Raw genomic sequence first — 16,844 nt, forward strand, 5'->3', positions numbered from 1 at the left:
ATCGTGCTGTATCGTATCGTGCTGTATTGTATCGTGTCGTGCTGTATCGTATCGTATCGTGCTGTATTGTATCGTATCGTATCGTGCTGTATCGTATCGTATCGTGCTGTATCGTATCGTGTCGTATTGTATCGTATCGTGCTGTATCGTATCGTGCTGTATTGTATCGTGTCGTGCTGTATCGTATCGTATCGTGTCGTATTGTATCGTGTCGTGCTGTATCGTATCGTATCGTATCGTGTCGTATTGTATTGTATCGTATTGTATGGTATCGTGTCGTATTGTATCGTATCGTGCTGTATTGTATCGTATTGCGCTGTATCGTATTGTATCATATCATGCTGTATCGTATCATATTGTATCGTATTGTGTTAAATCATATCGTGCTGTATTGTATCGTATCGTATCATATCGTGCCGTATCGTATCGTGTCGTATTGTTGTATCGTATCATGTTTTATCGTATTGTATCGTATCGTATGGTGCTGTATCGTATCGTATCGTGAGTTATCCTGCGATTCCCACCCCTAATAGTAACATACAGTATGTATAATTTCCCAGTATCAGTAGCATAAGATAAACTAAACTGGACATACATAACTATTTAAAGTGAAACCATAACCACCAAGAAGTGTCTACATGTAGTTTATCTACACTTCAAAGTCTGAAGCCATTCCAGCGTATTTGAGCAACAAAGTAAGAAGAGAAGAGAAAAAAAGATGGACATAACAAAGCTGGAGTATGAAACAGTTACAACATTTCCTGACACACAACAATTCTCTCCAAATCTTCACTTTTCTTTTATTCCTCTGCTTCTTTCATGCTGTCTCCTGCTCTCTCTCTGTCATTCATCCCCAGCAGGCCCATCCTGAGAACAAAGCCTGTGCTGACACCACGCTAACACAGTCCAGAGCTCCTGTCATTGATAAGCCAGGACGTGTGACAGCAGGAAAGCATGTTGCCCCCACTTCTCTCTGTCTCTCACTCCATTTATCCACATCCCCATTCCTGCTGTGATCCTCCGAGATGCAGATATTGTGAGATCGGTATGCGAAGAGACCGAGCCGTGTCCTGTAAACCAAACTGTGCAGGAACTGGGTTCATCGTTTGTCTCTATCTGACGGGATTCCTGTCGTGTTTTGTGGAAGAGGCTGTTTCACTTGGCTGTCGACAGATTCATAAACAACACCGCTGTGCACTGCGGGGATTTGGATCGGGTTTCCAGCTGAGCCCTTCAGCCAACGATAATAATAATGAACTGACAGGCCGAAGGTTCGCTCGCACTGTTTTCAGATGTGTCAGAGAGCGTTACATGTGAAAAGAACAACCACCTGAAGCCGCACAGACCGTCAAACCTCTACCTCTGGCAGCGTGTCCGTCTGCCGCTCAGGAGCCCTGGCATTGCTGACGCAGACAGTGTACCCATAATTCACAGCACACCTTCGGTTCAGCCAAACCCGACGAGGTTAAAGCAACAGAATATTAAAGAGAGTCCGAAAGCAGCAGGAGTTTGTGGAGTTTACTTGTATGTTTCTTGGTTACGCTCTGCTCTCGCCGCAGATCTAATTGGTTTTGGAGCCACCGCTGCTTCAAAAGAGCTTTGTGAGTTATTAACGGATAAAAACGTCAATAAATGTAGCGTTCAAGTACATATGTGAGGGTATTTCGCACCACTTAAGGAAACCAAAATTGAGATGAGTGGCTCAGGTTGCCAGCGAATCCACACCAGCGACTTCAGCGACACACATTCGAGCCTGGGACGGCGAGGATGACGATCGCCGCGTCCTCCTCTCCCCGAGACTCTGTTATATGAGCGAGGGAGAGACAGACAGAGGAAGCAGTCGTCAGTTGCGGTCGCAGCGTCTCGCTGTGTCCTTCCTTCCTCCAGCCAGCTGAGCCAACTCTGCAGTCTGCGCTCTGCTGTTAATTAAAGCATTAAAACAGATTAATAAGCAAAGTGAGGCTCCAGTCTCGACAACATCTGAGGAGAATTAAGGAGGCGCGCTTTCTGGCACTTTGACCCCGATGCCCTTTGCTTTGGCTCTCGCTTCGTCCTCCCTCTGCTGCTTTCCTTTCGCTCAGCAACTCTCAAACTGAATTATTTTAACTTGTCTGTCGCTCAATTGGCGTCCTTCCCTCCTCCACCTCCTCCTCTGCCTGTTATCTAACGCTCAATTGGAAACATGTGACACAGAGAGGAAGACCTGGAGGGCAAATACAAGCAGGATTATGGCCTTTTGTTTCCTACTATTAGTGTAGATTCTTATCCAGATTTCTACTGCGACTGTTTCTTTTCTTCTTCGCCTCTCTTTCCCTCCCACCTGCAGCATCTGCAAGTCGTTCTCCTCTCCAACAATCACACGGTCTGCTGTGCTCCTCTGCGACTTTACTGATTACATATTCAGCAAAAATAATGTATCAACCCTTAACCTTGAAAGACGGAGACCACCTGCGTCACGTTGCGACATCGCGCTGTGCGAGCGGGACGTTTAACAGAGCAGAACGCGGACAATTAGGAGACAAATTAATGTGTCGTAACACAAGCTGCTGCTGGCGAGGGTTTTAACGTGACTGTCTGCGGCGGCGGGGTGAGTTTGAGCAACACAGTGAAGCAAAACATTAATACATCGCCATGGAGCTCATTTATCAGCTGAGGAGGGGGATTAAAGGTTTGAGGGCTTTCCAAGATATCGCCTGGTTGACACTGCACGCCTGAGAAGTGTGTGCGTTGTTTCAGAAGAAGTAGAAATGGAACTTTATTAACATGCACAAACAGGACTCTATGGACATGCACTAATGGACAGATGTCAGAGTGAGGGGGCTGCACATGGACTTGCACCTCTCCAGCTACCAGCCCCAACCGGCCACCCTCCGGTTCCCGAGCCAAGTCCCTACAGACTGAGCTACCGTTTACCCCGAGGATGCAGCAGCCACGCATGAGCGTTGTTTTTACACACTGCTGCAGTCCTGAACATCTCGAGAATAGGAGGCGAAAATAACACCTCTCAATACAGCTTCAGTAGCCCTCTTTACATCGCGTTTTCATAAACGACGAGCAAACAGAGGCCTTAAAATGCCACCTTGAACTGGCAGTGTAAAAGGGGCTTAAACTGACTGTATCCGTACACAGGGGATAATACAATAAGTATGTTCCAAGCATTAAAATATGCCTGCGTTTGTGTCTAGACACACACACAACATTTGCTGATGCTCTTCTCTAAAAAGACGTCCTGGAGGCCGGCATTATAAATAACCAGTAGTAAATAACTAAGTAGTTAAATCAAAGGCGCTCTGGCAACAGATTAAACACATTTTTTAGAACCTTTAGTGGATCTATGAGACCGAAGTTGGAGCAAAGCAATGGAAATAAGACACTATGTTTTAAAATGACAGCAGCGTGATTCAAAGGAGGAAGCTGAAGGTACAGAGCGAGACGTGGTGCGTCCAGCGATGGAGTCAGAGGCGACGGGCAGACCACCGAACACACCCTCTGGCGAGGGTTTTAACGTGACTGTCTGCGGCGGCGGGGTGAGTTTGAGCAACACAGTGGAGCGAACCACATTAATACATCGCCATGGAGCTCATTTATCAACTGAGGAGGGGGATTAAAGGTTTGAGGGCTTTCCAAGATATCGCCTGGTCGACACTGCACGCCTGAGAAGTGTGTGCGTTGTTTTAGAAGAAGTAGAAGATGAAACAGACATGTACAAACAGGACTCTATGGACATGCACTAATGGAGAGATGTCAGAGTGAGGGGGCTGCACATGGACTTGCACCTCTCCAGCTACCAGGCCCAACCGGCCACCCTCCGGTTCCCGAGCCAGGTCCCTACAGACTGAGCTACCGTTTACCCCAAGGATGCAGCAGCCACGCATGAGCGTTGTTTTTACGCACCGCTGCAGTCCTGAACATCATAAATGACGAGCATTAGAGGCCTAATGATGCCGCCTTGAACTGGCAGTGTAAAAGGGGCTTAAACTGACTGTATCCGTACACAGGGGATAATACAATAAGTATGTTCCAAGCATTAAAATATGCACGGACACATTAATGCAACTAAATTTGCTGATGCTCTTCTCTAAAAAGACGTCCTGGAGGCCGGCATTATAAATAACCAGTAGTAAATAACTAAGTAGTTAAATCAAAGGCACTCTGGCAACAGATTAAACACATTTTTTAGAACCTTTAGTGGATCTATGAGACCGAAGTTGGAGCAAAACAATGGAAATAAGACACTTTGTTTTAAAATGACAGCAGCGTGATTCAAAGGAGGAAGCTGAAGGTACAGAGCGAGACGTGGTGCGTCCAGCGATGGAGTCAGAGGCGACGGCAGACCACCGAACACACACAAACACATCACCGTCTCCGTCCTCCACCTCCGCACCTCTTTGCTGAGTTTGTTGATAGAGATCTGCCCCGAGGACAGCTCGAACTGCGCTAAGTGGACGGGCTGCTTATTTAACTTTCACCCACTTCTCAGCAGAGACGTTCGGCAAAGTGGCCTCAGTTCTGAACTGACAGGTAGAAGAGAAGAGGAGGAGAGGAAAGGGAAGTATAAGGAACTGTGTGTGATCGATGTGTGATTAATTTTGTGTGTTGAATGAATAAAAAAGAGGTGTGAGCGTGCTGACAGGTTGGTGAAATGTAAAAAGAAGCAGGTGTGTATCCATCGATCCTACCTGTGCACTCGTGCTGCAGCCCCTTGCCGTAGTATCCCTTCTCGCAGATGCAGTCGTACTGTCCGGTGTGCGTGCCGCACTTACAGCTGGCCATCAGGTCGCAGCAGTCCTTGCCGGCGTCACACAGAGAGGAGCAGCGCGACAGGTCCTCCTGGATGTAGCTGCCTGTGGGGAGGTCTGAGGGAGGGAGGCAGACAGTGTAAACATTTTGTTGTTAAAAGTGAAGGTTTGTGGGTAAATGTAGCTACTTGCAAAGGTATGAATGAGGGGGAAAAAACTGCAACACCTACAACTTTGTTGTCAGATTGATGGCTGCCTTTTTGTCTTTCTTTTTGTTTATGAATCTTACTGTGTGTTATTTTGTATTTTCTTAAATGCTGATGTTGGCCTGTGTCTTTAAAAGTTTCTTCTTTTATCATCATGATAGTCCTAAAATAGTTTCTGCTTTGAGACTCTAAATTCACGTCTTAGCCTCATTTCAATGTGAATCGAAAGTGGGTATTATTACAGTATATTGGCACAGTACGTTATTGACTGTCTACAGGCTTTACTGTCTTAAGCTCCTGTGAGGAGTTTTTCATTGGTTATGAAACAGACTGAAATTAATTCTGATGACTCTATATGAGCTACAAAAGCAAACCAGACCATTAGTGACAAGATTGATTATTTCTATATAGTTATTTTTAATGCCTGAAACAGCTGGCGGGGGGGTAGGTGTCAGACGAAGCGGTTAACTGCACGCTGCCTTTGTTTACATTTTCCAGGGCAGAAATTTAAAGTGAGAGATACGTGACTGTTAAAGTAAGCAGAGATTTTTTTTGTTAAAAAACACTTTAGCATGTACAGGACAAAATCAGCAAAGTTGTCCACAGGGGGCGCCAAAATCAACACAAACCGACAGTTGCTCACAGGAGCTTTAATATCTCTGGAGCGCTGCATGCTGGAGACATACTTGTTTTGCTGTGAAGTGGACGGCTGATCCGTTCTAACGAGGCTCCGATTTGATTGTTTCATACATAAAGCAATTTAATGTGCTTTACACATTTATAACATTAAAAGAAATGTGACACTAAGCAAAAACAGATACAAAAGCCAAAATATATTAAAGTACAGGTTCAGGTCCGGTCAGAACACTACAACAGTTTGTGCTTACTTCCCTAAGGACGCTTTCGACACGTTAAGTATTAGAACCTTTTTAAGTTTTATCTCATCAGGTAAACTCCCAGAACACTTTGTATCTGCGGGTCCCAAACCCTGAAAAGGTGTTCTCAGAACTACCTTTTCTCCTGTAAGGGTTGAAGTCCCAAACCCTTTGAGTTGTTACAACTTTTAAAAGCAAAAAATGGTTTGTTATGGAGACTCAGTGAACCCATGCTAATAAATCCAACACTCGATGTCTTTTTGTGATTATCCATCCATGTGTCTGTGCTGAAAACTGTTAGCTGTCCACTTAGATGTAGGTGTAGATTGATAGCATTGTAATGTGCACATGTTTTTCACACGTTTTATTTGCCATCTTGACACGGAAATCGACCGGAAGTGATGTCAGAAGACAAACAGCTCGCTTTATTGGAACGTTTTGCCCGGTCGCTCACAGAGGATGGGTGATGTGTTAAAGAGACTCCTTAAAGCCTGGAGGGACTGATAAATAAAAAACAACATTGCCCAGAAATAACACACATAAGACTGGCTAAATGTAAATGAATGGTCACTAATAAAAGCACATAAATCAAAGCTGTGAAAAAAGAAATGGAGAGTGTAACAAGGAGTTTAGATTGGGGCGAAGTCGACCTTTATTGCCTCTTTACTTTCTTCTTCCTGAGAGAACAGGAAGGAAGAGAGACACGTCTCACGTGTTGATCTGTGATTCCGTTCATGGCCGGCAACATGTGGTTCTGTATTTGAAAATTTGAGTGTATCCTTCGAGACAGACGGGCCGGAGGCTGGGCCGGTAGCACCGTGTGTGTTGGCTTTCATTCTCACGGCCTTATCCCCGCGCCGTCTCGCTGATCTCCACTGCAGCACCTACTGTCTGGGATTTCAGACACTGTGCGCATGATTTATAGCTCTCCACACACTCGGAGCTGCACTCTGCTTATGGTGATATTTTACGTTTTAAAGCCATGACTGAACCATCTTTTCGCCAGATTGTGGGAAGTCCCCCTGAAGTGTGGGAAAAAGGGTCTTACTCTGTCAAATCTGGATGGAAGTGAGGCCTAATGGCTGCTGGCACGACATAACAGAAGAGATGAGAAATTTACTGTCAGATTCAGTTTGAAAGATGGTGCGCTCCCTTTTAAGTAAACATTTGATTTAAAAAGGGTCAAAACCTTCACTCAAGAGATATTGCTGCAGGTCAAATGGGAGCACTTTAATTTAGCGAAACAAAAGAGCAGCTAAACTGGGTCACACAGGGAAAAGGATGAGCTTTAAGAAGGCGTCCGTACCTTCGTGAAGCGCACGACGAGCCAGGGCTTCAAACTCGGCGAAGTTGTGCACCAGGTAGCAGTGCTGCTCCTTGGGCTGCGAGGCCATGTCGTGGAGCTCCCTGATGTTGCCCTGCCAGATGCCCAAGGTGAAGATCTCGACGCCGCGTTCCCGCAGAGCCGCCGCCACCGGCCGAGGGTCCCCGCCGTTAGAGTAGCCGTCGGTGATGAGGAAAATGACCTTGGAGGCGTTGGAGCGGGAGTGACGCAGGATTTGCTGTGGGGAAGAAAATATGAACTTTAAGTGAAGTGACTCTTTTATCACCACCATTGCTACATACACTTTGCTTTGATCCAGGCTAGCAGTTTCCCCCTGCTTCCAGTCTTTATGCTAAGCTACGCTAATCATAAAAATGGGATCTTATCATCGCACTCTTGGCGTGAAAGTAAATTAGCGTATTTTAAAATATGTCTTTTACACTGAAGAGTAATGAGAAGAGAAAGTGTGTGTAGCTGTTTTGCAAACCGCTCACACACACACATCCCATATCTCAGCCTGTCAGCGCGCTACAAACATAGCTCCAGTTTTAGTGACACGACTAAATTGAATAACGAAGCACGTCACACGCAACCACTAAAAGCAGTCCTCAGTTCTAGGGTTCCTCAAAACCCTCCATCAGCAGCACCGGCAACAAGGGCACGGTGGGGGAGGAGGGACAAAAAAGAAGGAGAGAACTCTACAATTGTAATTATTCCTCCTCCGGACTACGCAGCTGCTTGCCAGTGGTTTGAAACCACCGGAGAACACTGGGCAAAGTGGAGCAGCCTGCTGTGTCTACAGTTCCCAAACTAACTTTAGCCACCGTTTACAATCCGACACATACAATTAGACCGGACATTAAAGTCGGAGAAACATGTCTTTATTTTCCCTGGAGGAAAGAAAACCAACAGGAACATCTGCTGGCTTTGAAGAGAAGGCCAAGCTAACGCTGATGAGGTTTGTCGTAAAGGTGTTTTGAATTAGGTTACGTGGATAGTGAACAATGGAGGAAAAAGGTGGAGAGAAAACAAAAGAATAAGAGCAGAAGGAGCCAAGATGAAGTCAGAAGGACAGATATCCAGTTACTTACTAAAAGCTAGAAAGGTCATTGCTGTATCATAAAGGATTGGAGCATAGGACGCCCGATCGGGACGTAAAATACGCGAGGTGAAGAAAGAGAGGAGACACGCAAGGGTGTGACCACGGCGGAGGGAGAGAAAGCTTCTCCTCTTTATTGTCTAATTGGCTCAACTTCAAGCGGCTCTGGCAGGAGCGGCATAATTACAGAGCGAGGGAGCGAAAGGGAGGATGGAGAGAGAGAATAGAGGAGAGGAGAGAGCCTGGTTTGTCTGATCCTCAAAGCTCCGTGTCCCAGCTCCGGAGAGGTTCGCTCCGGCCGCTCCCAGCTGTCAGTGCATCTATTCGGGCTGCAGAATTAAGAAGAGAGGACCCCCCTGTTCCTGTCAGCACTTTATGTATAGAAGTGTGGACATTTAACAGCTCGGCGAATAAATCAATGACTGTGTCTTCTTTGTGTGTTAATAATATAGCATGTGAGAGTGTTTTTAGGTCTTTTATTAGGTGCTGCTCAAAGTGCTTTCAGGCCGCAGTGGTTTCTGCGTTACACATGAGTCAGTGGCTTCTGTTAGCGGCCGCGGAGATGCCACCAAACGGAGCATACGCATGCATGCCCGCTAATAACAGCCTCACGAATAGCCTGCACATACTTAAGGTCAGAGTACAAACATAAAGGTGGCCGCAGCAGCCAGAGTGTGGGAAGGGGCTGCACTTCAGTGTAACTCTCTCTGCATGCACCTTATTGCTGAGGACGTACAGTAAGAAAAATCAGAAGACGCTGATTTGCACGGCAATTACAACGTTATTAAAGACAGGTCAAATGCAGTGAACAGGAAGTGATGAATGGCACACCTTGAACAGCTGTTGGTCAGCTTAAGGCCTCTCTATGCTGCATTTCTTCAATTACGCTCTTGGCAGATGCTTCGATGCCGGCGTGTGTCCAAAAGCGGAGATAGCGCCCCGGCAGCAGTGGGACAGTTTAAGTGTATCTTGGTTTGGAGCTGTTGATATCTGTCCCAGCAGCGGTGATAGCGCAGGGACCAACAGGCCTCGGGGGGTTAGCGGGGAGAGCTGCGAATCTATCACCGCTCCAAAACGCCTCGAGGTTTGGCCTCAAAGAGAAAGAGATGAGCGCTCTGAATGTGAGATAGTGACTTTTTCTTTGTACAGTTGGATCATGCTCACATACAGTAAGCTGTGCACAGAAAGGAAAGTGAACTCGCCTTCAAAATAAAAGCCATACGCGGGACCTTGCTCGTACTCGTTTTTCAGCACCAATATAAATAAACCAGATGAGTAAAACTTTCTATACAGGGTGATGAAAAACCGGTTCCTCACTCTGACATCTCCAAACAGATGCTTGTGTGATTAGAACTTCAAAAGCAGGCACCTCGTTGCATTTGGCAGGAGAGAGTAGGAAACCTTTCCACACCTTGAGGGGCTGGCGGTGGTGCCAAGGTACCCCAGCTGTTAATCAAAGGCTTATATATGCATGGCAGCTATTCTGAATGCTAAATGAGGAACTCCCCCCCCAACTCCACCGCACTGCTGGCCTCCCATCAGCCCCTCCTGTGACTTTGATCAGAGCCCGATCCCACCTGGCTCTGAGGTAAGCTGGTTAATGATTTGTTTTTTCAAATACATAAAAGTACAAAGTAAGAAAGTTACGATATGACTCAAATATATAATGCTCTTCGATACTCTCTTTTGAGTGAAGTCATTCAACTATTTTTTGTCTTTACAGTAGATTAGGGTGTTTTTGTAGTCATAGTCAGGCTCAATAAAACTGAAATACAATCACTTTTTGACTGTTGGTAGCTGTATTAGATCTTTCTGGTGCTGGAGGTCCTTGGTTGACAAAAAAAGAAACATACATCATACAGTACATATTAGTTAAAATGATCCCTACCTCTACTTTTAGGCAGTACATCCAAATCTAGATCTCCCTACCCATATTAGCGTTTTATGTGAATTTTTAAATATGTGGTCAAGTTAATCAAAGGTGAATGACCGATTCTGTACTGACAGCTAATGTTAGCATTCAACCCATTCCTAGGAAGCTGCATAGTTAGCTTGCTAACATAACAGTTAGCTAGGAATTTACACCTTTCCTATCGTATCAAATAGTAATGTTTCAAAGCGGTTGAATACTCACGTTAGCTCTTGTCTGACATTAGCTAATGGGTTCTCAAATATGTTGTTTAACTTATGATATGGCCTAATGTTCCTTTGTTTTTTTTCTGTCTATAGCTAGCTATTATGTTAGCAAACTAACATCATTTCCTAGCTAAAATTATAGTTAGCTAGGAATTTACGACTTTTATATTGTAACTTGTAGCACTATAACTGTAATGTTAGTTAGGAAGTGGTTGAATATTAACGTTAGCTCTTGTCTTGCGTTAGCTAATGGGTTCTCAAATATGTTGTTCTAACTTAAGATATGGCCTAATGTTCCTTTGGGTTTTAATTGTCTGTGGCTAACTATAATGGTAACTAGCTGACATTTTAGTAACGTAGCTAACATTACCATTAGTTAGCAACTTCAACGTTTCTATCATAGCATGTAACACTATCAAATGGTTATGTTAGCTAGGAAGTGGTTGAATACTAATGTTAGCTCTTGTCTGACATTAGCTAATGGGTACTCAAATATGTTTTTTTTTAACTTAAGATATGGCCCAATGTTCCTTTGGGTTTTCTCTGTCCATAGGTAACTACAATGTTAGCCAGCTAACACTACAATTACCTGGCTAAAATTACAGTTAGCTAGATATTTATAACTTTCTTGTCAAATTATGTAACACTATCAAATGATTATGTTAGCTAGGAAGTGATTAAATATCATCGTTCTTTTCTTACGTTAGCTAACGGTTTCTCAAATATGTTGTTTTAACTTGTGATATGTCCCTGTGTCTCTTTTAGGTTTGTCCTATCCTTGGCTAACCATAATGGCAGCTAGCTAACATTATAATTACCTCGCTAAAATTACCGTTAGCAAGGAATTTACGCCTTTCCTATTGTGTCTTCTAACACTAACTGTAATGTTAGTTAGGAAGTGGCGAAAACTAGCGTTAGCTCATTTATAATGTTAGCTAAAATTCAGATATGGTGTGGCCTCATCAGATTTTCACTACCATTGTCTCTTCATTCACTAACTTTACAGTTTGTTAAACTTGAATACAGAACTACAACTTTATATAACAGCCTTTGAGCTTCCCCAAACACATATGACATTAAAAAAAAGGGCCACCGTCCAGTCCAGTTGCTTTTTAATACATTTTTGACTCGCCACATTTATGCCTCCCTGTTTTCTCGATCAAAAATTTGACTACAGTCCATCTTGGTTTTCCAAAGCTCCATGAAAGTCACAGTTAGCATTACTTAAATGCAGAAGTGTTTCTCCTTCAGCTGTTTGGTAACTGCCAATAATGTCCAAAGAACAATAACTTTAAGCACTTAACAACCATGGTTACAACGACAACAGTGAAGCTAACTAGCTAATAACTCTCACTTACACAGGCTTTAGCAAACAGGGAGAATGATGGTTGTGTGGTGTGAGAAAGACAAGTCTGCCTGTTATTCTCTTCAATTGTTTATTACTTCCTCGCGATCCACCTTCCAAAAACAAAAACTTTATTTGCAGGCATTCCTCAGTAGATTAAAAAAAAACTTCAACTCGACTGCATCCGTTCGGGAAAAGCTGTCTCCCCGTCGGTCGGAAGTGAGAGCGCTTGTTTTGACAGGCTATCTGCTCTTGGCCTGGGTGGTAAGAATAACAACAATAACTCTGTAGGGGCCCAACTGAACAACATGCACACACGGACACACAATCGCAGACACTAGACTCAACTTTGGGATTATTGAGCAACATCTCAGGGACACATACTTTGGATATTTAAGATAAACTAGGTCACTTGCAAAGATCATTAGTTTCCTGGTCGAATCAGTGATATGAAGAAGCCTCTAAATCAGAGATTCAATCCCTTTTTAAATGACTGCTGCGATGCTTGGACTTGAGAGCACATGTAAAGCACATGCACCTTCTTGAACTGCTTCTGAGCATTTGCCTTCGAGCTTTGACTCTATTTGTTCCACACTTCTCACGTAGTGCCACATCATCTCTGCTTCACTAACTTCACTTCACACAAACTTTCCATGCTCTTGTGTTGCTCACTGGGTAGCCACGAGACTGACACAGTAAGGGTGAGGAGACTGGTTTCCATAAGGGCCACCCAGCATGCTAACGACCATACATGCATGTTCCAGCATATGTACTGCCAGTTACTTTACACCAAGCGTTTTTAGGTAAAGCTCAAGTATTTTAGAATAATTTCCTCCCTGTAAGCCTTTTAGTTACAGTTCATGACTGTGTGGTATGTAAATCATCTTGTTCAGACTTGAAACTTGCCTCTGATACAGCAGACGGTCCATCTCATAAATGTCATGCTGTCTTCCTTTCTGGCAAAGTAGATTATCGTGTTAAAGCAGGTTTAAAAACTCCCTTATTCTGGTGAATTCAACACCCAGGATTTGGGATTAGCCGCCAAAAAGCCTTGCCAATGTAGATCTAATGCTAATAAGTCAAACCTATTGTGTTTAAAAGGGAGATGTTTGCAAGACAGTCTATAACTTGTCAGAATACGAAAAGTGAAGCGTTGCTTCCTTTGATAAAATATCTTTGAATTTATGGTGCCAAAGTATGCCCGACTTGCAGTTAACAGACAAGGACATGCACACCCAATAATCTTGTAATTTAAAGTTTCCATTGTAAATTACCTCTCTGGCACACCAGTAAAGGCAGTTTAACCCTCTGTGCTGTCCAGCTGCAGTAGCACTGTATGTAGCAAATAAACTGACACTCTGCAGAAATGTATGTAGAGGTAATAAACCAGACAGCTGGAAACCTAAGCACTGCAACAGATACTTCCAAGGGTTGATTCCAGGTAGTAAAAGATATGTTGTCATGTGTTTGTGAATAAAAACCTACGTCTGCAAGTGAAGGATAGAAGCACAGGGTTTTTCCAACCTCTTTTTTTTGGCCTTCAACCTTTTTTAAGTCCAAAAATTCTCAGGATCAATTGACAGTTTTCGTGTAATGCAAGGATAATGTAGTCATTTGGAGCACATTTGAAGCTCAATTTGGACATACTGATACATGTTTGGTCATATATTACAAATATATAAAAAGTGTATGTCTAAAGCCTGATTTAAAGGCTGGTGTGTACACAGCAAAACCATTAGCTGGCGCTGGGGTTTCTATGACACATAGAGACTGACGATCCCCACTCAAGTTTGAGCTTCATGTCGAAGCCAACAGACTGTAGAAGTTAGCTTTGGCTGCGAACTAGCATCGTTCCAGTATAAGGCTTCAAAGCCAAGCAGACACCAATCACAGTTGTTATGGTATGCTTTGCAGCAACGTGTAGTTACATCTCTGGGTAGGTGCACGTCAGGCCATGGTGTAGAGACAGCAGCTTTGGTGTAGATGGCGTACAGAAGCATAAATCAGGCTTTAGACATTCCTACTTAGTGTCCCATAAGAGATAAATTGTGATGCATAGGTGTCTGTACATCGGAGGGAGTACAGACTAAAAGCAGAACAATATTTTAAGTAAGTATGCCTCATCAATCACTGTGCTTAAAGTGCAATTATTATGCTCGAAGTGGAGACTCCCCAAACCACAAATGGTGTTTTTGAAGTCACATAAAGACTACATAGATAATTGTTAACCTGTCTGGGGTAAAATTGGAAAAAAATTTTAGGGATGGAAAACTTTTCCTCGAACAGAGAGCCATTACAGGAAAATGCTCCCAATTTGGCAACAGCTGACGCACTTACCCCAAACTAATGATTTAAAAGTCTTCACTTCGGGCTGCCTGTGTAATGTGGATTCGTCGGCAGGCCCAAACTGAGCCCATTTTGACAGAGGAGTGCAGAGGCATCCAAACTGCTGGAGAAGAGAGCGCGGACAGTCGGTTAATTGCCAGACACGGTAGGCTGGACGGCTGTGTGTGTTCGCTTGACGGTTTCTGTCACAACACCATTCATCAAACTCAACAACTGAACCGGGAGCGACGAGAGGAGGAGGAGAGACGCGAGGAGAAAGAGAGGAGCTAATTCCACAATGTGATGCCAAGGGGAAAGGCTATCTTGGCTGGCAAATGAGAAACTCATTCAATTATACCCCCGCTGGTCTCTGGCGGAACGAAGCGCTGAGAGAAACATTTTAGGCGCTGACCGTGTTCCAATCGGACACGGCATTCTGGGTAATTGGAAGAGGCAAGCTGGTTTGATTGAGTGGGAGGAAGAATAACAGGAGCAGTTACAGCCTGAGTGCCAGTTGGACGACGGTCGGGTCAGGCTGGTTGGGCAACGGGCCTCATGTCATGTATCTTGGTTATTTATGTTTATTACATTTCTTTTAAATGCTCGCACAATGTGTTTGACATTTTCAACATTTGAATGGCATGATTTGATTATCCCTGCATGCCTGTAAAAGGCGGTTAACATATAAGGTATATACAGTTTCAGCGTAGTATATATTATTGCATATCTGACCTTGTGTGTTTTATTTTGTCGGCCCTGACATTTTAAATGTTCTCCGCTGCATGTGCAGTTACTTGATTTGCACAATATGTCATATATTAATGAGTGCATAGAATTGTTAAAGGCTAGTTTCATCATAATATGTTTTAGCGCAGCCTTCATGTTTTTAATCAGATGAAAACCATCGTGCTTAATATGTTGCACATGTTTTAGGTTTGATAAACTGTTATGGCTACATTAGTGGCTGCTATTGCTGCAGGGATAGTAGTTCTAGGCAAATATCCATCCTCAGGTTATAGTGTCTTCAAGATTTTATTCTGTGATTTGGTTCTGTGATTCAGTTTTGGTGCACTTAATACCTCCGCCAACAAGAAGATGTTTTCTTTGCTGTAGGATTACAGAAAAACTACTGGTCCAATTTTTCGTGAAAATTCAACCAAGACGTCAAGTACCAACACTTTATCACATCCTTCATAACAATGTAGAATCTCTAGGCATGCGACCAGATTTTAGTACGGTAATTGTTCTGGTTTCCAGAAGTAGTCGGAGTAGTATTGACTAATCACGTGTCAGCCGTAATGAACACACAGTTGCTTCTCAAGTTCCTAACTGGACTGTAAAAACAATGCAGTGCACGAAAAAGGAAGTCTTGGCTGGAAGTCGTTATCGCTGAACGCTGGCTGAACCGGACTGCCCGACATGATCACCATTACTCCCAGAGGCTATGTCGTCGTCGGACTACAGCCGGTGGGTTCCGAGATTGCATCCTAACTGCACATCAACTGCAAAATTTGACACTCAAAGCAAATTCTCGTAAAAGGACAGATAAAGTCTTCGAGAGTGGTGATGTAAGGCGATGGATGGGTCAACCAACTCAGGACTTGACTGGGGAACCTAGAGTCCAGTGCAAAACTAAAAAGTCAGCGTTGACTTATTATTGTAATCCACACCATGAAGCTTATCCTAAACCTTATCATGTCGTTTATCTGCTAAAAAATGTTCTGCCTTAATCCAACCAAAGAAACCATTTAAGGCAGTATTTAAGTATTGGCTTTCTTGGTAGAAGCTTCGGTTTTCTCAAGAACGAGCAATAATAGCAAAAAGTGGACACGACATTTAAACAATTACCAACTTCTTCCTTGGGACTTCAGTTTCTCATAACCAGTGTGTTAGAAAAGAAGCCGCCATGCTCATGATGTCATCTCAGTTTAAGCATTTGATATTTGTATCTGTGCAAGGTCACAGAAAGGTCAAAGCTGAGATGATGAAGTTTAAGAGAGGTAGAACCATATTTTGTTGAAAGTTAGTCTTACAGTTTTGGATACGTATCCAGACGAATACAGTGGTTGCACTTGCAGTTTTTGAGTAGTCTGGAAAAAAGGCCATGATTTTCACTGATGCTTTGACGATCAAGAGCCAGCATGAAAAGTTAAGTTGCTTTCAAATTTAGTGGTGAGAGGTGTTGATCATTGGTCCACTGAGGCTTTATCTGGGCCTCGCTTCCTGCAGATTTCTCCCCAATGAAATTGGTCAGCATCAATAAAGCCAAAGCTGATACTTGATATTTAAAACAGCTGGAATTTCCTTCCACTGAACTGTATCGTGGCTTTGTTGGAAATTATCTACAAGTTACATAAAATCCGATTTGAACAGAATTAGGTTAAAGAGTGGAAGGAATCCCACAAGTTACGTAACATTAGTGACATTCATAAGATCATTACCTCACACTACCCGAGCACCCAGCAGCCGCAGCATCACTACCAAGGCTGAGCTTTGATTTTGAATAAACAAAGGCAACAGTGTGGTGAAGTTTGATGCTTTTCTTGACTCCAGACTGGCGTGTTTAAAATGCTTACACGCAGGGAATGATTTGGGGACAGTCGCTGAAAATGTATCCCATCTCGTCCAGACTTAGCTCCAACCACAGTGCGGAGACAGACGCAGCATTTTCCTTTGTTATGTTGACTTTTGTTGCTGTAGTTGCGTTTCTGCCTCATGTTCCTCTCCGTCTGTCCATCTCGTCTTTCTTCTCCTGAGGGGAGGTATGTTGGTCTTGGCACCAGCTGAACTTGGAG

At 43.7% G+C, this 16,844-nt stretch overlaps 1 protein-coding gene across 1 annotated transcript in view; it reads right to left on the reverse strand.

Annotated features, from left to right (window-relative positions):
* Positions 1–16,844, reverse strand: part of svep1 (sushi, von Willebrand factor type A, EGF and pentraxin domain containing 1) — a 117,078-nt gene that overhangs the window by 63,508 nt on the left and 36,726 nt on the right. The window contains exons 3-4 of the mRNA XM_069672790.1: positions 7,127–7,382; positions 4,680–4,856 (exon numbers count right to left, since the gene is read on the reverse strand). Of these exons, the coding sequence (XP_069528891.1) occupies positions 4,680–4,856; positions 7,127–7,382 (433 nt within the window). The remainder of the gene's footprint in view (positions 1–4,679; positions 4,857–7,126; positions 7,383–16,844) is intronic.

The sequence above is a fragment of the Semicossyphus pulcher genome, unplaced genomic scaffold (genome assembly GCF_022749685.1).
Source record: "Semicossyphus pulcher isolate SPU_LCO1_2020_fin unplaced genomic scaffold, fSemPul1.0.p SCAF_21, whole genome shotgun sequence".
NCBI lineage: Eukaryota > Metazoa > Chordata > Actinopteri > Labriformes > Labridae > Semicossyphus > Semicossyphus pulcher.